This window comes from Carcharhinus amblyrhynchos, chromosome 4, assembly GCF_965287045.1.
Source record: "Carcharhinus amblyrhynchos chromosome 4, sCarAmb.v2.hapA, whole genome shotgun sequence".
Taxonomy (NCBI): domain Eukaryota; kingdom Metazoa; phylum Chordata; class Chondrichthyes; order Carcharhiniformes; family Carcharhinidae; genus Carcharhinus; species Carcharhinus amblyrhynchos.
In genome coordinates this window covers 139737727-139764338 of record NC_137327.1, presented here as the reverse complement: position 1 = coordinate 139764338, position 26612 = coordinate 139737727, and the positions used below count along the sequence as shown (strand labels likewise).

Genomic DNA, 26612 nt, shown 5'->3' with positions numbered 1-26612 from the left:
GTGACGGTCTGGAATGCGCTGCCTGGGAGGGTAATATGATGCGTTGCCTCACGTCCTTTAAAAAGTACTTGGATGAGCACTTGGGATATCATAACATTCAAGACTATGGACGAAGTGCTGATAAATGGGATTAGTTGGGAGTCAGGTTTTTCTCTTGCGGTGGTGCAGACTTGATGGGTCGAAGGGCCTCTTCTGTGCTGTGTGATTCTGTGTTGCAATTGTACAAGTTCTTGGTGAGGTCTCATCTGCAATACTGAGTGTGGATTTGGTCCCTTTATCTGGAAAACTGAGTGTAGTTTTGGTCCCTTTATCTGGAATACTGAGTGGGGGTCAATGGGTGCTATTCAGATTGGCGGTTGGTGACTAGTGGAGTGCCCCAGGGATCGGTGCTGGGGCCTCAGCTATTTACCATTTATATAGATGATCTGGAGGAGGGAACCGAGTGTATGGTGACGAAATTTGCTGATGACACCAAGATTGGTGAAACAGCAAATTGTGCGGAAGGTGTGGAAAGTCTGCAGAAGGATCTAGATAGGCTGGGCGAATGGGCCAGGAACTGGCAAATGGAATTTACTGTTGGCAAGTGTGAAGTTGTCCACTTTGGTAGGAATAATGGTAGGAAGGACTGTTACTTACATGGCGAAAAACTGCAGCAGGCGACGGTGCAGAGGGACCTCGGGGTCCTTGTGCATGAGTCTCAAAAACCCAGCCTGCAGGTGCAGCAGGTGGTCAAGAACACTAATGGGATGCTGGCCTTTATAGCGAGGGGGATTGAATATAAAAGTAGGGAGGTCTTGCTGCAACTGTATAGGGCACTGGTGAGGCCGCAGCTGGAGTACTGTGTGCAGTTTTGGTCACTGCACTTACGCAACGATATTTTGGCCTTGGAGGGAGTGCAGAGGAGGTTTACTAGGCTGATACCGGAGTTGAGGGGGTTGAACTATGAGGAGAGGCTGAATAAACTTGGCTTGTACTCGTTAGAGTTTAGAAGAATGAGGGGAGATCTCATTGAGACATATAAGATGATGAATGGGATGGATAGGATAGAGGTGGAGAGGCTCTTCCCGCTCAGAAAGGACAGCAGGACTAGAGGGCACAGCCTCAAGATAAAGGGGGGGTGGTTTAGAACGGAGTTGAGGAGGAACTTCTTCACTCAAAGGGTGGTGAATCTCTGGAATTCTCTGCCCGTTGAAGTGGTGGAGGCTGCCTCGCTAAATATATTTGAGATGCGGGTTGATAGGTTTTTGATAAGCGAGGGGATTAAGGGTTATGGGGAGAGGGCGGGAAGGTGGAACTGAGCCACGACAGATCAGCGATGATCTTATTGAATGGCGGGGCAGGCTTGAAGGGCTAGATGGCCTACTCCTGCTCCTATTTCTTATGTTCTTAAAGCAATTGACAAGATCCCTTATGGCAGATTGGTGCAAAAGATTCAATCTCACAGGATCAGAAGTGAGCTGGCTAGATGGATTCAGAACTGGCTTGGCCAAGAAGACAGAGGGTAGCGGCGAAAAAGAGTGTTTTTCTGAATGGAGGTCTGTAACTAGTGGTGTTCTGAAGGGATTAGTGCTGGGATCTCTGCTGTTTGTAATATATATAAATGACTTGGAAGAAAACGTAGCTGGTCTGATTAGCAAGTTTGTGAATGATGCTATGATTGCTGGAGTTGCAGATAGTGATGATGATAGTGGCGCAGCATGGTGGCTCAGTGATTAGCACCGCTGCCTCACAGCACCAGGGATCTGGGTTTGATTACTGGCTTGGGTCACTGTCTGTGTAGAGTTTGTATGTTCTCCCTGTGTCTGCGTGGGTTTCCTCCAAGTGCTCCAGTTTCCTCTCTCAGTCTGAAAGACATGCTGGTTAGGTGTCTTGACCCGAAGAGGTGCGGAAGTGTGGCGACTAGGGGAATTTCACAATAACTTCATTGCAGTGTAAATATAAGCCTTACTTGTGACTAATAAATAAATAAAAGGTTGTCAGAGAATACAGTAGGATATTGATAAGCTCAAAGAATGGGCAGGGAAATGGCAGATGGAATTTAATCTGGACAAATGCGAGGTGATCCATTTTGGTAGATCCAGTTCAGGTGGGAACTATAAAATAAATGGGGTATAGATATACAGAGAGATCTGGAAGTACAGGTCCACAGTTTCTTAAAAGCGGCAGCACAGATGGAAAAGATGGTGAAGAAAGCATGTGGCATGCTTGCCTTCATTGGCCGGGGCATTAAGCATAAAAGTTGGCAAATTATGTTACAGTTATATCAAACATTGGTTAGGCCACATTTGGAATACTGTGTCCAGTTCTGATCATCACACTCCTAGGACGTGGAGGCTTTGGAGGGAGTAGAGAAAATGTTTACCAGGATATTGCCTGGTATGGAGGATATTAGCCGTGAGGAGACATTCAGTAAACTAGGATTGATCTCCCTGGAAAGACGGAGGCTGAGGGGTGACCTGATAGAAGTTTATAAAATTATGAGGGGTGTGATAGGGTGAATAGTTGAAAATTTTTTCCAGGGCAGAAATGACAATTACAAGGGGGACAGGTTCAAGATAAGAGGGGAAAGATTCAGTGGAGATGTGCGACGGAAGTTTTTACACAGAGGGTGGCGGGGGCATGGAATGCATTGCCAAGTGAGGTGGTTGAGACAGATATGTTAGTGACATTTAAGACTTAACTGGAAAGGCACGTGAACAAGCGAGGTATAGAGCGATATAAGTGGTTGGTTGAGATAGGTTAACAGATCGGCACAGGCTTGGAGGGCCGAAGGGCCTGTTCCTGTGCTGTACTGTTCTTTGTTCTACATGATATTTCCTCCAATTATAAAAGCATAATGGGGTGTAAGGCGTGTTGACAGTGTGAGTGATTCCCATTTATTTAATAGATCGAAATTGTTCCGATTCCATGTTCTGAGTAGCTGCTTTTCTCACTGGGAACCGTGGAGCTGAACTTGTTCTTGTTTCTCCTGGCCTGGGGTTCATCAGAAATATTGTAACATAAAGTTTCTGTGTAAATTATGCATTTTCTGTGTTATGTCAAAGAATATGATTCCTTTTTTGCGGAAGTGTTGTTGAATTTAATATTCTGAAGAAAAAACCTAACTGCTTTGCTCTTGTGTGTTGTCTTGTGATCTTGGGTATTCCTCCAGCTGACATTACTGAAACTCAGAGGCAGTTGTTCCTGTTAATCACTTGGTTTTGTTCTTGCCATTGGTTAAGAAAGGAATTTTGAAATTATTGATGAGAGTTTTATTAACGTCCATTGTGATTCCAGTAGGAGGAGCCAGAGCCCAATCAACTGTATCAGACCGAGTGCACTGGGGCCTTTGAAAAGAAAAGGTAACCACATTATCAACTAAATATCGTTTTTACTTCTAAACAAGATGATCATATTAGATGGGCAGCATGGTGGCACAGTGGTTAGCACTGTTGTCTCACAGCTCCAGGGACCCAGGTTCAATTCCTGGCCTTGGGTTACTGTCCAATCTCCCCCCCACACTCCCCTGTCTTGAGCCCATTCCCAATCCTTCTGAATCTGCCACCCTCAATCTCTCACCCACAAATTCCTCTCTTCCCCCCCTGCCTCCACGTTTCCCCCCCCCCCTCCAAACACACTGTCTGTGTGGTGTCTGCACGTTCTCCCCGTGGGTTTCCTCTGGGTGCTCTGGTTTCCTCCCACAATCCGAAAGATGTGCAGGTTAGGGGGATTGGCCATGCTAAATTCTCCCTCACTGTACCTGAACAGGTGCCTGAGTGTGGCGACTAGAGGATTTTCACAGTAACTTCATTGCAGTGTGAATGCAAGCCTACTTATGACACTAATAAACTTTAAACTTTGTTCCGTAAAGGTGCCATGAAAAATATAATCATTGTTTCTGGCTTAAAAAGTCACGGGATCAAACCCCACTCCTAACACCTAGATTCAGAATGCAATCAGACACCTTCAGAGAATCCCTACAGTGCAGGAGGAGGCTATTTGGCCCATTGAGTCTGCACCAACCACAATCCCATCCTGGCCCTATTCCCGTAACCCCATGCTTTATCCTAGCTAGTCCCCCTGATACTAAGGGCAATTTAGAACATAGAAAAAGTACAGCACAAACAGGCCCTTCGGCCAACAAGTTGCGCCGATCATATCCCCACCTACTAGGCTTACCTATAACCCTCAATCCTATTAAGTCCCATGTACTCATCCAGAAGTCTCTTGAAAGACCTTATTGAATTTGCCTCCACCACCACTGATGGCAGCCGATTCCACTCACCCAGCACCCTCTGAGTGAAAAACGTATCCCTGACATCTCCTCTGTACCTACTCCCCAGCACCTTAAACCTGTGTCCTCTCGTAGCAATCATTTCAGCCCTGGGAAAAAGTCTCTGAGAATCCACCCGATCTATACCTCTCAACATCTTATACACCTCTATCAGGTCACCTCTCATCCTTCGTCTCTCCAGGGAGAAAAGACTGAGCTCCCTCAACCTATCCTCTTAAGGCATGCCACCCTATCCAGGCAACATCTCCTCTACACCCTTTCAATAGCTTCCACATCCTTCCTGTAATGAGACGACTGGAACTGTACGCAATACTCCAAGTGCGGCCGCACCAGAGTTTTGTAGAGCTGCAAAATGACCTCATGGCTCTGAAACTCAATCCCTCTACCAATAAAAGCTAACACATCATACGCCTTCTTAACAACCCTGTCAACCTGGGTGCCAACTTTCAGGGATCTATGCGCATGTACCCCGAGATCTCTCTGCTCATCCAGATTACCGAGTAACTTACCATTAGCCTAGTACTTTGTATTCCTGTTACTCTTTCCAAAGTGAATCACCTCACACTTTTCGACATTAAACTCCATTTGCCACCTCTCAGCCCAGCTCTGCAGCTTATCTATGTCCGTCTGTAACCTGCAACATCCTTCCACATTGTCCACAATTCCACGGACTTTAGTGTCATCCACAAATTTACTAACCTATCCTTCTACGCCCTCATCCAGATCATTTATAAAAATGACAAACAGCAGTGGCCCCAAAACAGATCCTTGCGGTTCACCACTAGTAACTGAACTCAGGATGAATATTTCCCATCAACCACCACCCTCTGTCTTCTTACAGCTAGCCAACTTCTGATCCAAACTGCTAAATCACCCTCAATTCCATGCCTTTGTATTTCCTGCAATAGCCTACCGTGGGGAACCTTATCAAACGCTTTACTGAAATCCATATACACCACATCAACTGCTTTATCCTCATCCATCTCTTTGGTCACCTTCTCAAAGAACTCGATAAGGTTTGTGGGGCACAACCTACCCTTCACAAAACCGTGCTGACTATCCCTAATCAAATTATTCCTTTCTAGATGATTATAAATCCTGTCTCTTATAATCCTTTCCAAAACTTTGCCCACAACAGAAGTAAGGCTCACCGGTCTATAATTCCCAGGGTTGTCTCTACTCCCCTTCTTGAACAAGGGGACAACATTTACTATCCTCCAGTCTTCTGGCACTACTCCTGTAGACAATGACAACATCAATCTGGATGGCCATAAAACATTAGACAGGGGTCGTGGGTGGAGAGGGGGACTGGTGGTGTTGAGATGGCGGTGCGGGTTTGTTGGGCCGAAGGGCCTGTTTCCCGGGCTGATTTTGTTCTTTGTTCTTTATAAAGATCAAAGCCAAAGGCTCTGCAATCTCCTGCCTAGCTTCCCAGAGAATCCTAGGGTAAATGCCATCCAGCCCAGGGGACTTATCCATTTTCATACTTTCCAGAATTGCCTACACCTCCTCCTTATGACCCTCAATCCCGTCTAGTCTAATAGCCTGTATCTCAGTATTCTCCTCAACAACATTGTCTTTTTATTGTGTGAATACTGACGAAAAATATTCATTTAGTGCCTCTCCTATCTCTTCAGACTCCATGCGCAACTTCCCACTGCTGCCCTTGAATGGCCCTAATCTTAACCCTAGTCATTCTGTTATTCCTGACGTACCTATAGAAAGCTTTAGGATTTTCCTTGCTCCAACCTGCCAAAGACTTCTCATGTCCCCTCCTGGCTCTTCTTAGCTCTCTCTTTAGGTCCTTCCTGGCTAACTTGTAACTCTCAAGCGCCCTAACTGAGCCTTCACATCTCACCTTTGCATAAGTCTCCTTCCTCTTCACAAGAGATTCAACTTCTTTAGTAAACCACAGTTCCCGCGCTCGATTGCTTCCTCCCTGCCTGACAGGCACATACTTATCAAGGACACGCAGTAGCTGTTCCTTGAACGAGCTCCCCCGGAGATGAGGGGGTTGGACTATGAAGAGAGACTAAATAGACTGGGTCTGTACTCGTTGGAGTTTAGAAGGATATGGGGGGATCCTATAGAGACGTATAAGATAATGAAAGGGATGGATAGGGTAGAGGTAGAGAGATTCTTCCCGCGTAGAAAGGACAGCAAGACTAGAGGGCACAGCCTCAAGATAAGGGGGGGCCAGTTTAGAACGGAGTTGAGGAGGAACTTCTTCACTCAAAGGGTGGTGAATCTCTGGAATTCTTTGCCCGTTGAAGTGGTGGAGGCTACCTCGCTAAATATATTTAAGTCACGGGTAGGTAGGTTTTTGACAGACAAGGGAATTAAGGGTTATGAGTAGAAAGCGGGAAAGTGGAACTGATCCACTTCAGATCAGCCATGATCTTATTGAATGGTGGGGCAGGCTCGAAGGGCTCGATGGCCTACTCCTGCTCCTATTTCTTATGTTCTTATTTCAATTATGCCCATCCCCTGCAGTTTCGTTCCACATCCTATGCATCCTAAATCTCGCCTATTGAATCATAATTTCCTTTCCCCCAGCTATAACTCTTGGCCTGCGGTATATACCTATCCCTTTCCATCGCTAAAGTAAATGTAAGCGAATTGTGGTCACTATCACCAAAGTGCTCACCTACCTCCAAATCTGACACCATTACCCAGTACCAAATTCAATGTGGCCTCGCCTCTTGTTGGCCTATCTACATATTGTGTCAGGAAACCCTCCTGCACACATTGGACAAAAACTGACCCATCTAAGGTACTCAAACTATACAAATCTGAAAGTAAATCAGCAGATAAGGCTAGAGATTACAAAAATCATAAGAGGATAAAACTTAAGGCTCTGTATCTCAATTCAAAAGCTTTCAATACAAAACAGATTGTTTATCTCAGTTTACACTAATGACCATTACAGGGACATGATAGCAGGATGATGTGCATCACCTTTTGTGTTAAAAGGAGGGTGATTTTTCTGAAGGACAGGAAACTGGGAAAATGTGGAAGGGGTGCCTTTGTTAATTAAAGATTACATTAGCTTAATAAAGAGAGATGATGAAATGAAGATATAGAAAATAGAACACTACAGCACAAACAGGCCCTTCGGCCCACAAGTTGCGCCGATCGTATCCATACCTACCAGGCCTATCTATAACTCTCAATCTCATTAAATCCCATGTACTCATCAGATATAGAACATAGAACATTACAGCGCAGAACAGGCCCTTCGGCCCACGATGTTGCGCCGACCAGTTACAAAACAATGACCCACTAACCTAAACCAATCCCTTCTCGTCCATAAACCTATCCACGGATATAGCAGTAGTTTGGATACAGATCAGGAATGATAAACTTGGGAGTGCTGTACAGGCGCTTCAGTTTAACCACGCGGTAGGACAGAAATAATGGAGCTTTTCAAAAGGGCTGGTCAGAAGCTGGGAATTCTTTGGAGAGTAACTCACTTCTGACTCTCCAAGCCTGTTCCACCATCAACAAGGCACAAGTCAGGAGATGAAATATTTTCCATCTGCAGCTGCAACAACACTTAAGAAAAACGCCATCCAGGACAAAGAACCCACTTGATTGGCATCCCATCCACAAACATTCAGTCCCTCCATATTGACGGCATGGTGACAGTGTGTACTGTTTGCTGGATACAGTGCAGCAATTTATTTTTCAACAACATCTCCCAAACCCATGACCCCTCTCGCCTAAACAGGCAAAGGTCATAGATGCATGGGAATACTACCACATGCAAATTGCCCTCCAAGACATATACCATCCAGACTTGGAACTATGTCGCTGTTCTTTCATTGTCACTGGTTCAAAATCCTGGAACTGCACTCCTGACAACACTGTGGGTGCACCTACATCACGTGGTCTGTCGTGGTTCCTCCTCAGAGGGATTTCTGGATGGGTAAAAATTCTCACTTTACCAGCGATGCTAACATCCCGAGAGAGTTTTTTTAAAAATAATCTTTAATTCACTCTGCAATTGTGGCTTGTCACATTGCATCTTTCTACATTGGCCCATTGAAAAACAAAACTTGTAATTACAGTTTCTCTTTGTTAGAAACTGTGGTTCCTGAAAAATGCAATTTTAAATCAAACCACTTTAAACAAATCAGTTTTTCCCATTACAATTAAAATGTTATAACTTGAAATACTATATGTTAATAGATGTCAACATACATATATTAATCTTCAAAATAAAACAAATTTTAAAATATAGAAGAAATACAGAATTAATGTAAAATAAATTGCACTCGCAGCTCCATCCTGTGGCAGAGCAGCAAGCAGCTGAACAAACTCCAGGGCATTGGTGCTTGCTCAGAGTAGGAGTGGGGGAAAGGTGACATCCTCCCCCCTCTCCCTCCCTCCCACACTGGCAACAGGGTCTTGAACTACTGTACTTTGCAAGAGGACAACATAACAGGTCTCTAGCAGTGGTGCACTGATTCCATCAGTGCTGGGAAACGGCAGCAAACCATGTGTGTGTCTTCATATTAAATGGCTTTTATAGTCCCTTTTATACCCAATGTTACAGCAAAACAGTAATCTCTAAGGTGGGGACATGTTCGGCACAATTTTGTGGGTCGAAGGGCCTGTATTGTGCTGTAATTTTTCTATGTTTCTATGTTAAAACAACGTTGACTGAGTCAGTGTTACACAGAGGCCTGTCAGCATTACCCAGTGCCAGTGACGTCCTTTTGAAGTGCAGTTGCTGCTACAATGTAGGAAATGGAGCAGCCAGTTTGCACAAAGTAAGCTCCCATACAAAGCAATCTGATAATCACCAGATAATCTGTTTTGCGAATATTGATTGAGGGATAAATATTGGGCAGGACACAAGGAGGAACTCCCCTGCTCTTCACTGAAATTTTGCTCTGGTAGTGCTGCACCACCTTGCAGGGCAGGTGAGGTCTGGGTTTAACAGCGTAACTGACTGGCGGCATCTCCAACACTGCTTCTCAGTGCTGCCTTGGGAATATCAGCCTGGACTTTTTTCTCCAGTTTCTGGAGGTCTTGAACTCTTAATTTTGTGAGAGTGCTACCCACTAAGCCATAGCCAACACTGTTTTGCAGGAAAAGACAATGTCTGCAGCTCCAACAGTTAATCTTTATTTGCAATTTCAGGTGAGATGGAATCTGAAAGCCAACCAAAGCGACTTTTCCAAGGAACCACAAACATGCTGTCCTCAGATTCCTCGCAACTGCCAGAACTTGGCACCTGGTGAGCAACCAGCTCAGTAACTTCACTCTGTATAGTACTCACTGTTCCTGAACCTCTTTCAGAATGTACTACTTTCCTCTGCAGGTTTATGCGAGAATGAGCTTTCATGAGTTAATCTGTCTCCCTCAATGATATCTCTGTGTCTGCAAACCACACTCAACAACAGGACAAATTGTACCTGTGTTCTGTAATTCCTGTAAAACAGCTTGCAAGTGTGTACACAAGTGTACATGAATTACTGCAGGTGTACATCGCCTGCCACATGCACACTCAGTCACTCTCACACACACTCTCTCACTCACACTCACTTTCTCACTCTCACACACACACACACAAGAACATCTGGGGAAGATGTGGGCATCACTAGCTGAGCCAGCATTTATTGCCCATCTTTAATTGCCCCTTGAGAAGGTGGTGAGGAGCTGCATTCTTGAACCGCTGCAGTGCCTGTGGTGTAGGTACACTCACAGTGCTGTTAGAAAGATGGTTCCAGTGACAGTGAAGTAACAGCGATATATTTCCAGAACAGAATCATAGAATTACACAGTGCAGAAGAAGCCCTTTTGGCCCATGAAGACTGCACTGACATGTGAGAAACACCCATCCTACCTACCCAATCCCATCTATCAGCATTTGGCCCATAGCTTTGAATGTTATGATGTGCCAAGTGCTCATCCAGATACTTGTTAAAGGATGTGAGACATCACGCCTCCACCACCCTCCCAGGCAGCACATTCCAGACCCTCACCACCCTCTGAGTAAAAATGTTTTTCCTTACATCCCCCCTAAACCTCCTGCCACCCACTTTGAACCTATATCCCCTAGTAACTGACTCTTCAACTAAGGGGAACTGCTGTTCCTTATTTACTCTGTCCATGTATCTCATAATCTACATCTTGACCAGTTCTCTGCTCCAATGAAAACAACCCAAGCCTATCCAACTTCTCTTCATAACTTAAATATTCCATCCCAGGCAACATCCTGGTGAATCTCCTCTGCACCCCCTCCAGTGCAATCACATCCTTCTGTGGTGTGGTGACCAGAACTGCACACAATACTCTAGCTGTGGCCTCACCAAACTTCTATACAACTCCAACATGGCTCCCCTGGTGAGTGACTTGAAGGGGAACTTGACGGTGGTCTTTAAAGTTTATTTATTAATGTCACCAGTTGGCTTACATTAACACTGCAATGATTACTGTGATAATCCTCTGGCGCCTGTTTAGGTACACTGAGGGAGAATTTAGCATGGCCAATCAATCTAACCAGCACGTCTTTCAGACTGTGGGAGGAAACTGGAGCATCTGAAGGAAACCCACGCTGACGCAGGGTGAATGTGCAAACTCTGCACAGACAGTAACCCAAACCGGAAATCGAGCCCGGATCCCTAGCACTGTGAGGCAGCAGTGCTAACCAGTGTGCCGCCGTGCCACCGCATTCTCATGTATCTGTTGCCCTTGCCTTTCTAGTCAGGCCAGTCAACGGGTTCCATTTGACCCACCAACCAATATTCAAAATACATGTAAGTGGAAGTGATAGAGTGTTTCAGGAGCTGTTCCTCCACTCAGCTAGTTTCTCTCCTGTGTATACACTAATGAGCTTATCAGCAGAAAAATGTAGGACAGAGACAGTTTATGATTGGAGGAGCAGCAAGCAGTGGGAAGCTGAGAGTGACAGAGTTCAGCCTGAGGAGCAGAGTGGCAGCATCGAGTAGGGAGACTGTAAGCCCTGAGTGTCTGCTCAGAGAGTGTGTCTGTCTGATTGGGGAAAGGGGCAGTGTGAGAGACTAAGAAGAAATGGGTCTGCCGGTTAGGGAGGAAGAGACTGCGTGGCAGCATTTAACTGCTGGGGATGAATCACTTGAACAAATCCTGGATTATTCTGTCAATTTTCTGTAATTTCTGAATTGAAATTTTGGAATTACAGGAAATTGTTTTCATTTCCAAATTGCTGCAGTGGTTCTTTTTACATGTGGATATTTGAATTAGGGGCAGGAGTAGGTCATTTGCCCCATAGAGCCTACTCTGCCATTCAATTAATCACAGAATTGTTACAGCACAGAACGAGGCCATTCAGCCCATCATGTTTGCACTGACTCTTCAAATAAACGTTATTACTCAATGCCATTCCCCTGCCTTTTGCCTGTACTCCTGACATTGGTTCTATTTTCACCCTAATGTAATCTTTCTCGGGTGGGTCACGGAATGTTGAAGAGTTCTTGGAATGCTGCCGGGATTGTTTCCTTGAACAGTGTGTGTTGGAGCCGATGAGAGAGCGAGCTATCTTAAATCTAGTGTTATGTAATGAAGCAGGTCGAATTAGGGACCTTGATGTGAGGAATCCTCTTGGGAAGAGTGATCATTGTATGGTGGAGTTTCTGATGCAGATGGAGGAGGAGAAAGTAGGATCCCGGACCTGTGTTCTTTGTTTGAACAGAGGGGAGTACGATAGGATGAGAGAGGAATTGGCGAATGTAGATTGGGGGCACAGATTGGTCGGTAGGTCTGCTGTGGAACAGTGGAGGATCTTTAAGGAGATCTTTCTTGGTGCTCAGCAGAAATTTATTCCGATGGTAAAGAAGGACAGTAGGAGAAGAGATAATCAGCCGTGGATAACGAAGGAGATAAAGGAGAGTATTAAATTAAAAGCTGATGCGTTTAGAGTGGCTAAAAGTAGTGGGCGAGAAGAGGATTGGGAGAGGTTTAAATATCAACAAAGAATGACGAAGAAGTTGATATAGAAAGGAAGGATAGACTATGAATCTAGGCTAGCACTAAATATAAAAAAGCACAGTAAGAGTTTTTATAAATATATGAAAAGGAGGAGGCTGGCTAGGGTGAATGTTGGACCCTTAGAGGATGAGAGGGGGGATTTAGTCGTAGGGGATGAGGAAATGGCTGAGGCCTTGAATAACTTCTTTGCTTCAGTCTTCACGGAGGAGGACGTGAATAGTTTGCCGGGTGTTAGCGATGGAAAGATGGTAGGAGTGGAAGGCCTGAATGAGATCATTGTTACTAGAGAGGCAGTGCTCGACAGGCTAGAGGGACTGATGGTGGACAAGTCCCCAGGACCGGATGGAATGCATCCAAGGGTTCTGAAGGAAATGGCAGAGGTGATAGTGGATGCCTTGGTGATTATTTTCCAAACCTCACTGGATTCCGGGGAAGTGCCGGAAGATTGGAAAACAGCTAATGTTACGCCGCTGTTTAAAAAGGGTAGCAGGCAAAAGGCAGGGAATTATAGGCCGGTTAGTTTAACGTCTGTTGTAGGAAAAATGCTTGAATCCGTAATCAAAGAGGAAATAGCGAGGCATCTTGAGTAGAATTGTTTAATAGAGCAGACGCAGCACGGATTCATTAAGGGGAAGTCGTATCTGACAAATTTATTGGAGTTCTATGAGGATGTGTCTAGTGCGGTGGATAGAGGGGAACCGGTGGATGTGGTGTTTCTCGATTTTCAGAAGGCGTTTGATAAGATGCCGCACAAAAGGTTGTTACAGAAGGTAGGGGGCATGGAGTTGGGGGTAGGGTGTTAGCGTGGATAGGGGATTGGCTGTCAAATAGGAGGCAGAGAGTGGGTGTCAATGGGTGCTATTTAGATTGGCAGTTGGTGACTAGTGGAGTGCTGCAGGGATCGGTGCTGGGGCCTCAGCTATTTACCATTTATATAGATGATCTGGAGGAGGGAGCCGAGGGTAAGATGTCGAAATTTGCTGATGACACAAAGATAAGTGGAACAGCAAATTGTGCGAAGGGTGTGGAAAGTCTGCAGAGGGATCTAGATAGGCTGAGTGAGTGGGCGAGGACCTGGCAGATGGAATACAATGTTGGCAAGTGTGAGGTTATCCACTTTGGCAGGAATAATAGTAGGAAGGACTACTACTTACAGGGCGAAAAGCTGCAGCATGCTACAGTGCAGAGGGACCTCGGGGTCCTTGTGCATGAGTCGCAAAAACCCAGCCTACAGGTGCAGCAGGTGGTCAGGAAGGCAAATGGGATGCTGGCCTTCGTAGTGAGGGGGATTGAATATAAAAGCAGGGAGGTCTTGCTGCAACTGTACAGGGCACTGGTGAGGCCGCAGCTGGAGTACTGTATACAGTTTTGGTCGCCGCACTTGCGCAAGGATATTTTGGCCTTGGAGGGAGTGCAGAGGAGGTTCACTAGGCTAATACTGGAGTTGAGGGGGTTGAGCTATGAGGAGAGGCTGACTAAACTAGTCGAAGACTATTAGGAGAGAATTAGGAAGCATAGGTTGGACTAGGAGATTACAGGGACTGGGAACGTCCGAAATGTGGAGTTTTTTCAAGGAGCAGCCACTGTGAGTCCATGATAGGTATGTCCCTGTCAGGCAAGGAGGAATTGGTAGGGCTAGGGAACCGTGGTGCACTAAAAAAGTTGATTCGTTGGTTAAAAAGAGAAAGGAGGCTTATGTTCGGATGAGGCTTGAGGGCTCAGGTAGTGCACTAGAAAGCTTTAGATTGGCTAGGAGGGAGTTGAAGAGTGAGTTAAGAAGGGCTAAAAGAGGACATGAGATGACTTTGGCTGATAGGATTAAGGAGAATCCTAAGGCGTTCTATAGGTATGTCAAGAACAGAAGGTTGGTTAGGGCAAGATTAGGGCCAGTTACAGACAGCAGAGGGAAGTTGTGTGTGAAACCGGAAGAGATTGGAGAGGCATTGAACCAATATTTCTCTTCGGTGTTCATGCAGGGGGACATGAATATAGCTGAGGAGGACACTGGGTTGCAGGGGTGTAAAATAGACAGTATTGCAGTTGATAAGGGGGATGTGCTGGATATTCTTGAGGGTTTGAAAATAGATAAGTCCCCTGGTCCGGATGGGATTTACCCTAGGATTCTCTGGGAGGCAAGAGAGGTGATTGCAGAGCCTTTGGCTCTGATCTTCAGGTCGTCGTTGGTCTCTGGTATAGTACCGGAAGATTGGAGGATAGCGAATGTTGTCCCATTGTTTAAGAAGGGGAACAGAGACTTCCCCGGGAGTTATAGACCGGTGAGTCTTACTTCTGTTGTGGGCAAGGTTTTAGAAAAAATTATTAGGGATAGGATTTATAGTTATTTGGAGAGTAATGAATTGATTGGAGATAGCCAGCATGGTTTTGTGGAGGGTAGGTCGTGCCTTACTAACCTTATTGAGTTTTTTGAGAAAGTTACCAAAGAGGTGGATGGGGGTAAGGCAGTTGATGTGGTATATATGGACTTTAGTAAGGCGTTTGATAAGGTTCACCATGGAAGGCTTCTGCAGAAAATGCAGATGTATGGGATTGGGGGTGATCTAGGGAATTGGATCAGGAATTGGCTAGCGGATAGGAGACAGAGGGTGGTGGTTGATGGTAAATATTCGTCATGGAGTTCGGTTACGAGTGGTGTGCCTCAGGGATCTGTTTTGGGGCCACTGCTGTTTGTAATTTTTATTAATGATCTGGATGAGGGTATAGTTGGGTGGATTAGTAAATTTGCTGATGACACCAAAGTCAGTGGTGTGGTAGATTTTGAGGAAGGGTGTCATAGTTTGCAGGGAGACTTAGACAGGTTGCAGAGCTGGGCTGAGAGGTGGCGGATGGAGTTTAATGCAGAGAAGTGTGAGGTAATTCACTTTGGCAGGAATAACAGATGTGTTGAGTATAGGGCTAACGGGAGGACTTTGAATAGCGTGGATGAACAGAGGGATCTAGGTGTATGTGTACATAGATCCCTGAAAGTTGGGAATCAAGTAGATAAGGTTGTTAAGAAGGCATACGGTGTCTTGGCGTTTATTGGTAGGGGGATTGAATTTAGGTGTCGCAGCGTCACATTGCAACTGTACACAACTCTGGTGCGGCTGCACTTGGAGTATTGTGTGCAGTTCTGGTCCCCACATTACAGGAAGGATGTGGAGGCTTTGGAGAGGGTGCAGAGGAGGTTTACCAGGATGTTGCCTGGTATGGAGGGGAGGTCCTATGAGGAGAGACTGAGGGATTTGGGGTTGTTTTCGCTAGAAAGAAGGCGGCTAAGAGGGGATCTTATTGAAACATATAAGATGATTAGAGGTTTAGATAGGGTGGATAGTGATAGCCTTTTTCCTCGGATGGAGAAAGCTAGCACGAGGGGGCATGGCTTTAAATTAAGGGGGGGTAGTTATAGGACGGATGTCAGGGGTAGGTTCTTTACCCAGAGGGTGGTGAAGGATTGGAATGCCCTGCCTGCTGCAGTTGTAAATGCGCCTAGTTTGGGGGCGTTTAAGAGATCTGTGGATAGGTTTATGGACGAAAAGGGATTGGTTTAGGTTAGTGGGTCATTGTTTTTTAACCGGTCGGCGCAACATCGTGGGCCGAAGGGCCTGTTCTGCGCTGTAGTGTTCTATGTTCTATGAAAGGGATGGATAGGGTAGAGGTGGAGAGGTTCTTCCCGCTCAGAAAGGACAGCAGGACTAGAGGGCACAGCCTCAAGATAAGAGGGGGACAGTTCGGAACAGAGTTGAGAAGGAACTTCTTCACTCAAAGGGTGGTGAACCTCTGGAATTCTCTGCCCGTTGAAGTGGTTGAGGCTACCTCGCTAAATATATTTAAGTCACGGGTAGATAGGTTTTTGATAGGCAAGGGGATTAAGGGTTATGGGGAGACAGCGGGAAAGTGGAACTGATCCACTTCAGATCAGCCATGATCTTATTGAATGGCGGGGCAGGCTCGAAGGTCTAGATGGCCTATTCCTGCTCCTATTTCTTATGTTCTTACGAAAAATGGGTTGGCAAAAATGATCCCCAAAGATTGTCTTAAATTCTCACTGAAGTACTCTGTATGACCACATGAGGCAAGAATAAATAGGTCAGTGCAGTCTGTAATTGCACTTTGTCAGTAATTCTCTTTCGCTTTCTAGTAAGCAAATTGTATACATGGATTGTTTGTTACGTGGAACAGAGGACCAGAGGTAACAGTCGGGCAGCACGGTGGCACAGTGGTTAGCACTGCTGCCTCACAGCGCCAGGACCCAGGTTTGATTCCTGGCTTGGAGTTTGTGTGGGGTTTACACATTCTCCCCATGACTGCGTGGGTTTCCTCCCACACTGCAAAGATCTGCAGATTAGGTGGATTCTCCATACTAAATCACTACTTAGAATCCAAAAATGCGTAGGTTAGGTGGATTAGCTATGGGAAGTGTGGGGTTACAGGCATAGGGCAGGGAAAATAGCCTGGGTAGATTACTCTGTCAGAGAGTTGGTGAGGACTAGATGGGCCAAATGGCCCCTCATGCACTGTAGGGAATGTGGCATTGGTCACTGGAAAATAGTTTGAAAAACATTGATCTAATGCCTCAATTGGAGCTGCCTGCACCACACTCCCAGGCAGAATATACCAGACCCTGAACCACTCGCTGGGTGAAAAAAAGTTTTTCTCACATCACAATTGTTTCTTTTGCAAATCATTTTAAACCTGTGCCCTTTCATTCTCGATCCTTTCACCAGTGGGAACAGTTTATTCATATAGTCATACAGATTTACAGCATGGAATCAGGCCCTTCGGCCCAACTTCTCCATGCCACCCAATTTTTAACCGCCAAACTAGTCCTAATTGCCCGCATTTGGCCCACATCCCTCTATACCCATCATACCCATGCAACTGTCTAAATGCTTTTTAAAGACAAAATTGTACCCGCCTCTACTACTACCTCTGGCAGCTTGTTCCAGACACTCACCACCCTCTGTGTGGAAAAAAATGCCCCTCTGGATCCTTTTGTATCTCTCCCCTCTCACCTTAAACCTATGCCCTCTAGTTTTAGACTCTTCTGCCTTTGGGAAAAGATATTGACTATCTAGCTGATCTGTGCCCCTCATTATTTTATAGACCTCTATAAGATCACTCCTAAACCTTCTATGTTCCAGGAAAAAAAAGTTGCAGTCTTCCCACCCTCTCCTTTTTTTAACTCAAACCACCAGGTCCCAATAGCATCCTAGTAAATCTTTTCTGCACTCGTTCTAGCTTAATAATATTCTTTCTATAATAGGGTGACCAGAACTGTGAACAGTATTCCAAGTCTGGCCCTACTAATGTCATGTGCAACTTCAACAAAATGTCCCAACTCTTGTATTCAATGTTTTGACCAATGATAGTTTCTCCCTATCTGGTCTGTCCAGCCCCCTCATGATTTTGAACATCTTTATCAAATCTCCTCTTAGCCACCTTCTCCCTAAGGAGAACAGTCCCAACCTCTCCCATCTATCCTCGTAACTGAAGTTTCTCATTCCTGGAACCATTCTGGTAAACCTCTTCTGCACTCTCTCCAATGCGTTCACAACCTTCCTGTAGCATGGCACCCCGAACTGTACACAATATTCCAGTTTAACTAGTGTCTAGTATAAGTTCAGCATAATTTTCTTCCTCCTGTACTCTATGGCCCAGCAAATATGCCCCACCACCAAAATAGACCCCATCAGTCTTGCAGAGGACGCAGAGGAATTCATCAGGTGAATGAGTCGGCGGGAGTTCTTCCATAAACCCCAAGAGGCCAACAGCGAAAACAATGAGACAGCCAATGAACCGGAACAGCTGACAGAGAGATCCGCAGTGCAGCAACCGAAGAGGAAAGAGTTGAATTGGACTCCTCCAGAAGGCTGCTGCCCTCGACTGGACATGTATGCCCAAGCCATCAGGAGGTGTGTCAACACCTGATTCATCAACCACACTCATGAGACAGTCCCAAACATCACCCAAGTGCAACGCAACGCCATACGCACTCTCAAGACAATCGCAACATTGTCATCAAACCAGCAAAGGAGGGGCCACCATCATCCTGAACAGAACGGATTATTGCAAAGAAGTGCGCCGACAACTGAACAACGAAGAACACTACAGACAGTTCCCTGCAAATCTGACCAAAGAACACACCCGTCAGCTCAACACTCTGATCAAGACATTTGATCCTGACCTTCAGAGCACCCTCCGTGCTCTCATCCCATGTACTCTCTGCGTTGGACTGTCTCCCGAAGATACACAAGGCCAACACACCCGTCCGTCCCATCGTATCGGGCAATGGGACCCTGTGTGAGAATCTTTCCAGCTACGTTGAGGGCATCCTGAAACACATCATACAAAGAACCCCCAGCTTTTGTCATGACACTACGGACTTCCTACAGAAACTCAGCACACGTGGAGCAGTTGAACCAGGGACACTCCTCGTCACAATGGATGTCTCGGCGCTCTACACCAACATTCCCCACGACGATGACATTGCTGTGACTGCCTCAGTACTCAATGCCGACAACTGCCAATCTCCAGATGCAATTTTACAACTCATCTGCTTCATCCTGGACCACAACGTCTTCACCTTCAACAACCAGTTCTTCATCCAGACACACGGAACAGCCATGGGGACCAAATTCACACCTCAATATGCCAACATCTTCATGCACAGGTTCGAACAAGACCTCTTCACCACACAGGATCTTCAACCGATGCTATACACTAGATACATCGATGACATTTTCTTCCTTTGGACTCATGGTGAACAATCACTGAAACAACTATATGATGACATCAACAAGTTCCACCCCACCATCAGACTCACCATGGACTACTCTCCTGAATCTGTTGCATTCTTGGACACACGCATCTCTATTAAGGACGGTCACCTCAGCATTTCACTGTACCGCAAGCCCACGGATAATCTCACGATGCTCCACTTCTCCAGCTTCCACCCTAAACATGTTAAAGAAGCCAAGCCCTCCGTATACACAGGTTCTGCTTAGATGAGGAGGATCGCCACAGACGCCTCCAGATGTTGAAAGATAGCCTCATAAGAATAGGATATGACTCATCGAACGACAGTTCTGATGTGCCACAGCGAAAAACCGCACCAACCTCTTCAGACGACAAACACGGGACATGGTGGACAGAGTAACTTTTGTCGTCCAGTACTTCCCTGGGGCGAAGAAGCTTCGACATTTTCTCCGGAGCCTTCAACACGTCATTGATGAAGACGAACATCTCGCCAGGGCCATCCCCACACCCCCACTTCTAGCCTTCAAACAATCGCACAACCTCAAACAGACCATTGTCTGCAACAAATTATCCAGCCTTCAGGAGAACAGTGACCATGACACCACACAACCCTGCCACAGCAACCTCCGCAAAACCTGCTGGATCATCGACACGGATGCCATCATCTCACGTGAGAACACCATCCACCAGGTACACGGCACATACTCTTGCAACTTGGCCAATGTTGTCTACCTGATACGCTGCAGGAAAGGATGTCCCGAGGCATGGTACATTGGGGAGACTGTGCAGACGCTATGACAACAGATGAATGAACATCACTCGACAATCACCAGGCAAGAGTGTTATCTTCCTGTTGGGGAACACTTCAGCAGTCACAGGCATTCAGCCTCTGATCTTCGGGTAAATGTTCTCCAAGGCGGCCTTCACGACACACAATGCAGAATCGCTGAGCAGAGACTGAAAGCCAAGTTCCACACACATGAGGACGGTTCATCTATCTGTAAACCCCATGATTTGTCTGGGCTTGCAAAATCTCTCTCACTATCCTGGCTGGAGATAATATACATCTCTTTAAGCTGGGCTTAACCCTCTTTCCACTCACATTGTCTGCACCTTTAAGACTTGATTACCTGTAAAGACTTGCATTCCAACCATTATTTTGTAAATTGAGTTTGTCTTAATATGCCCTGTTTGTGAACAGAACTCCCACTCACCTGGTGAAGGAGCAGCGCTCCGAAGCTTGTGGCTTGTGCTACCAAATAAAGCTGTTGGACTTTAATCTGTTGTTGTGAGACCTCTTACCCGATAAATAAAGCCCAGAATACGATGTGCTTTATTAACAGCTCTCTCCACCTGTCCTGCCACCTTCAATGATCTCTGCATGGATATATCCAGCTCCCCCTGCTCCTGTACCCCTTTATTTATATCGTCTCATAACGAAACTGACCCCTCATGATTTTTGAGCTGCTCTGCCATTCATTTTGATCATGGCTGCTCATCATATTCAATATACTGATCCTCCCTACTCCTATATCCCTCGATTCCTTTAGATCCTAGAGCTATATCTAATTTCTTCTTGAAATCAGACAAGATTTTGGCATTTACTACATTCTGTGGTAGTGAATTCCACACATTCACCACCCTGTGGGTCAAGAAATTTCTCCTCACCGCAGTCCTAAAGGTTTACCCCTTATCCTCAAACCCCCCCCCACCGCCGTATTCCCCCGTCATCGGGAACATTCTGAATCTACTCTGCGAAACCCTGTTAGAATTTTACAGGTTTTTCTGAGATCCAAACTCCAGTGGATATAATCCTAACTGGAATAGTCTCTCCTCATATTAACAGATCTGCCATCCCAGGAATCAGCCTGGTAAACATTCGCTGTACTCCCTCTATGGCAAGGATATCCTTCCTCAAATAAGGACACCAAAACTGCACATCGATTCAAATAATCATCTGTCTTCCTATTATTGCTACCAAAGTGGATAACCTCCCATTTATCCTCATTATCCTGCATCTGCCATGCAGATGCCCACACACTCAGCCTGTTCAAATCACACTACACGAATCAAAACCCATTTCTTCTTTGAGGCCACATATTTAACTCCCTGACATTATTTACATTACACTGGTTTCCTTCTTGCTCAAGTAGTAATCCAGAGATTGTTATCTTTGAGTACTTGATTTTTAATTTAGCCCCTAGATGCTCATGGTCCCTCAGCAGAACCTCTTTCCTTGTTCTCCCAAGGCCATTGGTACCCATATGGATCACGACCATTGGATCCTCCCCCTCCCACTGCAAGTTCCTCTCCAGTCCAGAGTCGATGTTGCAAACCTTGGCACTGGGCAGATAACCCATTCGTCTGGATTCTTGCTTTCAGCTGTAGAGAACTGTGTCTATACCTCTGATAATACTGGTTTCCTATGCCCATTTCAGTAGTTCCCTGTATCATGGTGCCAAGGTCAGTTAACATATCTATTTGGTAGCCCTTGCTTTTGTCCGTACAGGCTGCAAGGACTTAAGCCTCTTGGACAATTGCAAAGGCTGAGGTTCCTCCACTTTTACCTTCTGGTTCCCCATACCTGCCTCACTCCTGGCCTTGAGCACTGACCAAATCAGAAGACCTAAGGGGCGTTCCTACCTCCTGAAACGAAATATCCATATAACTCTTACACCGCAGTGTCTGCAGCTTGGCCCCCAGCTGTCTGAGCCAAAGTTCCTGAAGCCGCAAATGTTTTCCCTGGATCACAGTGGCCTCCAGCAGCTCCCACACCCTGCGGTCACATCTCCTGTCCTGTTATTATTTTTTAACCAAAAATGGGATGCTGACATTGTTGGCTAATTCAGTGTTTGTTGCCCATCCCTTATTGATCCTGAGTGCTGCCTCTTAAACCATCATAGGTGCATCCACAGTGCTGTTAGAAAGCAGTTCCAGGATTTCGACCCAGTGACAGTGAATAATAGTGATATATTATGGAGAGGTGATGGCCCAATGACATTATCATTAATAATAGTATTATTAACTCAGTTAATGTTGGCGGATCCAGGTTCAAATCATGACAGATGGTGGAATTTCAATTCAATTAAAAATATCTGGAATTAAAAGTCTACTGATGACCACAAAACCATTGTTGACTATTGGAAAAACCCATCTGGTTCATTAATGTCCTTTCAGGAAAGAAATCTGCCATCCTTATCCGGTCTGGCCTACATGTGACTCCAGAGTCACAGCAATGTGGTCGACTCAACTGCCCTCCAATGCAACGAGGGATGGGCAGTAAATGCTGGCCAGCCAGCGACATGCATGTCCCACAAATGAACGAAAAATCTATTTCCAAGTCAGGAAGGTGTATGCCTAGATAGGAGCTTGCAGGTGGTAGTGTCCTCATGGAATTGCTGCCCTTATCCTGCGTGATAGTGACAATGGGTTTGGAAAGTGCTGTTGGAGGAATTGTTGCAATACAGCTTTTAGATGGTACACAATTAAAGAAATTAGCACAGAAAGAGAGGAGCTTCTGAATGGTCTGGTAGGCTAAGTAGATAAATCTCCAGGGCCAGATGAAATGTATCCCAGGCTGTTGAGTGAGGCAAGGGAGGAAATAGTAGGATGAATTTTCAATTCATCTCTGGCCACAGGAAAGATGCCGGAGGACTAGAGGGCAGCCAATATGGTAGCATTATTCAAGAAGGGAGACAGCAATAAAGGAGGAAACTACAGGAAGCAATTCTGAGAACCAGAATTATTCAACATTTGGAGAGGCAGGGATTAATCAAGAACAGTCAGCATGGTTTTGTTAAATGGAGGTCACGATTGACCAACTTGACTGAATTTTTCGAAGAGGTGACTAGGTGTATAGATGAGGGCAATGCATTTGACGTAGTCTACTTGGACTTCAGTGAGGTGTCTGATGAGGTCCCCCATGGGAGACTGATAGCAAAAGGTAGGAGCCGATGGGATCCAAGAAAATTTGGCAAATTGGATCCAAAATTGACAGAGTCGCAGGAAGCAGAGGGTAACAGTCAGTCCGTGTTTTTCAGACTGGAAGACTTGTGTTCAGTGAGGTCCCAAAGGGATCAATGTTGGGGGCCTTGTTTGTGGTTTCTGATTTAGACTAGAATGTAGGAGGGTTGATTTGTAAGTTTACGGATGATAAGAAAATTGGTAGGGTCGTAAATAGTGAGGAGGATAGTCTTAAGATTATAGGAGGATTCTAGATGGGCTGGTCAGTGCTAAATGGAATTCAATTTGAATCAGTGTGGTGTGATGCAGTGGGCAGGACGAATAAGACAAGGGAATACATGATGAGCGTTAGGACTCTGGGAAGTACCAACGATACCAACGATTAGGTGGTGTTTGGTGTGCATGTATACCAGTCCCTTAAAGTAGCAGGACAGCTGAATCAAGTAGTTAAGAAGGTATATGGTATACTTGCCTTTATTAGCCGAGGCATAGAGATTAAGAGCAGGGGGTTTATCATCCTACATCTTACAATACAGTGATCAGTGTCTTCTAAATGTTTCCCCACTGACACTTGATCTGTTTGACCAGCTCCTTTGCAAGTTCCAGGTTTAACAGTGGATCCTTTCTTGTTGGATCAGACAAGTCCTGCTGTAGGAAAGTGTCCTGAACACTATCTGGGAACATTTGGGTATTGGACTAAAATGGATAACAATTAAACAATTCTGCAATGAGACTGGTTAATTTGTAACGACTAATCTTCTGTTTTTGTCACTGATAACTGTTTTTGATTTTTCAGTGCGATCCGGAGCGGTGATCTGTTTCTCAGTCTGTCAGCAGACTGCCTTGATGGCAGCAGCAGCAATGGGAGTTCAAGTCAGGATTCACCAGCAAAGTCTTGTACAGTAAGAGAGTCTCCAGTGACGACATCTGATTCCTGCTCATCTTTCACTGCGGGAGCTGGACTTTCACCAAAATAACTCTCCCTCTTTGGAAGGAATGTTGGAAGTGGGGAGAATTTGGGAACAGAGTCTACATCAATTAGAAGCTGGTGTAAAATGTGTGGTGCCATTAATATATGTAATTGTGTAGAAGAATGTCAGTGTTAATGAACTGGTTGTAGTAATTCTGAGGAATATTTTCTCCCTTTTTAATTTCCTCCCTTGAAATTGTCATTTAGTTTTTGCACCAACACTTGGAATCTGAAAAATTCTGAAAAGTCACCTGCCAGAATTATAAATGTTTGGCTTTGATGTTTATTTTCACAGCAGATTCTAAGTGCAGCACAGGTTTGTCCTTTTCAGATCCTTTTGAGCTTTACTTTCTCCGAATAGCACTAAACAGAAATGGTTCTCGACTTGAATTTATTTTTAAGCTGTTGTTGAATAGATTTTTGTGCTTAGCTTAAATGAGCGCAAATGTTAGTGGTAAACAAAAGCAACCTTGAGTTGGCTGCTGGTTTCTTTGCTGTAATGGAAGAATTGGGAGCATGGATTAATGGCTCTCATGACTTCCATTAGTCCTTTGTACAGATTCAGTTACTTTAGTTATTTCTTTATTGAATGATTGTTGCAGAAGCACCTTTTACAGAGTCTCGCAGTTACCTGTAATATCAGGCACCTGTGGAGTGTTCATAGCTATTAACAAACATGTGCATAGTGTAACATACCAGAAAAAAGGAGACATTTGCCTAATTTAATATTGTATTTCATAACCGCATCACAGCATGACTTGTGTGTATAATCCATAGAGCTCTATAAACAGTTTCACAAGCTTCTGGGGAAATAAATTATTAGTTACATAGAACTCTGTTATTTTCCCATAAACTTGATTTTTTTTGTTTTATTAACTTTTTATTGCCATGTATAGTGATAGAGTGCTGTGTAAACACATTATTTTGCTTTGTGTGGAATTATCAGTGGATTTACACCTGACTTGCCTGAAATCTCCTGCTTATCAAAATCCTTATTTTTCCATCTTTGTGCAAAAAGAAAAATCAGGCTTTAGAACAAAGGGGAACTTATGAGCATTTGGTTCTGGAATACTGTATGGAATGAAAATTTATATTTGTGTGTATATATATATTATATATATATATAAAAGTTCTGTAACATCATTTTCCTCTGCATTTGTGAAAATCTGTCAGTAGGTGGTTAATGAACTGCAAAATGTTGATTTGTCACAAACCTTCATAATGTCGAGCTGCTGTTGTGTAAACCCTTCTTGTTATCCATCAGTGTTCCAAACATTTCTGTCTTCAATCAGAATTACTAGAGGGATGTTGCTGACACAAAATCTGCAAATTGCAATTCATCACACAATGTAGATAATATTCTGAGCAAACCCAAGGATTATTACAGTTGAATCCTGTGATTGCAAGTCATTGAAGAAATTAGAAGTAAATTGGTAAAAAGTACAAATATTAGCTGCACAGGTCGATAAACGGATGACTGAGGGTCAAGGGGGCTTACAGGGATTTCAATTCTAGTCTTTTCAACTAGTCATCCTGAGAGCAGCTTTCCCTCCATTGCTACCACTCTGCCAGTGTTTTTGCTGTTGCCCTTGGGAATTCAGTCCAAAGCTGAACCCTTGAGGCCCAGAGCTGCCCGAGACCATCCTGCAAGGCCATTTGTTTTATCCTCTAGTGATCATTAACTCAGCATTGCTGCAGCCACTGAGGTAACACAAGAGAGAGCACTAGGCTAGAGAAATGAACAAGCACTAAAGGAATGCACAAGGGTGAGTAGTTATATTTTCTGTAAATTATAACTATTGGCTGAGGTGCTGGAATTTATGTTTATACTGGTGGGGATGAGGGAAACATGGAGGGAAGGAATGCAAAGTCGTGGTGATTGGGAACTGGAAAGGGTGCCAATAATAGGAGAAAATCAGGGGGACAGAGCGAAGTATTTGAAACAATTACTCTCATTAGAAAAAAATACTAGGAAAGCTAAGGGGATTAAAGACTGAAGTTTCCAGGATCTGATGTCCTGCATAGTAGGGTCTTATTAGAAGTGGCCGCAGACATCTCTAGATTCTAGAAAGACTCCAGTAGATTAGAAAACCACAAATGCAATGTCTGTTCAAGAAAGGTATGAAACTAAATCAGTCAGCTTAATGTCATTGGGAAAATGCTGCAATCCATTGTTAAGGAAGTAATAGCATTCTAAAAATCAAAATACAATCAGGCAGAGTCAACATGATTTTTATTAAAGGAAAATCATGTTTTGCAAATGTATTATTGTTCTTTATGTAAAAGGTGGCTAATAGGGAATCTGTAAATATAGAGTATTTGGATTTCCAAAAGCATTTGATAAAAGGTTACTGCAGAAGGTAGTAGCTTCTGGTGTTATTGGGTATATATTAGCAGGGAAAAGGATTGACTAACTGGAAATGGAGTTGGAATGAATGGGGTTATTTTCAGATTGGCAAACAGTAGCTGTGCTGGGACTATTATTCACAATCTGTATTAATGACTTGAATGAAGGGACTGACTATTGTAGCCAAATATGCTAATGAACAAAGATAGAAAGGAAATTGTGAAGCGGATACAAAGTGTGCAAAGGGATTAGGGATAAATTGAGTGAGCAAAAAGTTAGATGGAGTAAAATGTGAGATGCACTTTGGTAGAAAAAAATAACGGCAG

General features: G+C 44.7%; 1 protein-coding gene across 1 annotated transcript in view; it reads left to right on the top strand.

Annotated features, from left to right (window-relative positions):
- pabir2 (PABIR family member 2) overlaps positions 1-25082 on the top strand; it is a 115599-nt gene extending 90517 nt beyond the window's left edge. Inside the window, exons 8-10 of the mRNA XM_080187963.1 lie at positions 3277-3341; positions 9422-9518; positions 23766-25082. Of these exons, the coding sequence (XP_080044089.1) occupies positions 3277-3341; positions 9422-9518; positions 23766-23946 (343 nt within the window). The 3' untranslated portion in view covers positions 23947-25082. The remainder of the gene's footprint in view (positions 1-3276; positions 3342-9421; positions 9519-23765) is intronic.
- Positions 25083-26612: the final 1530 nt, after the last annotated feature.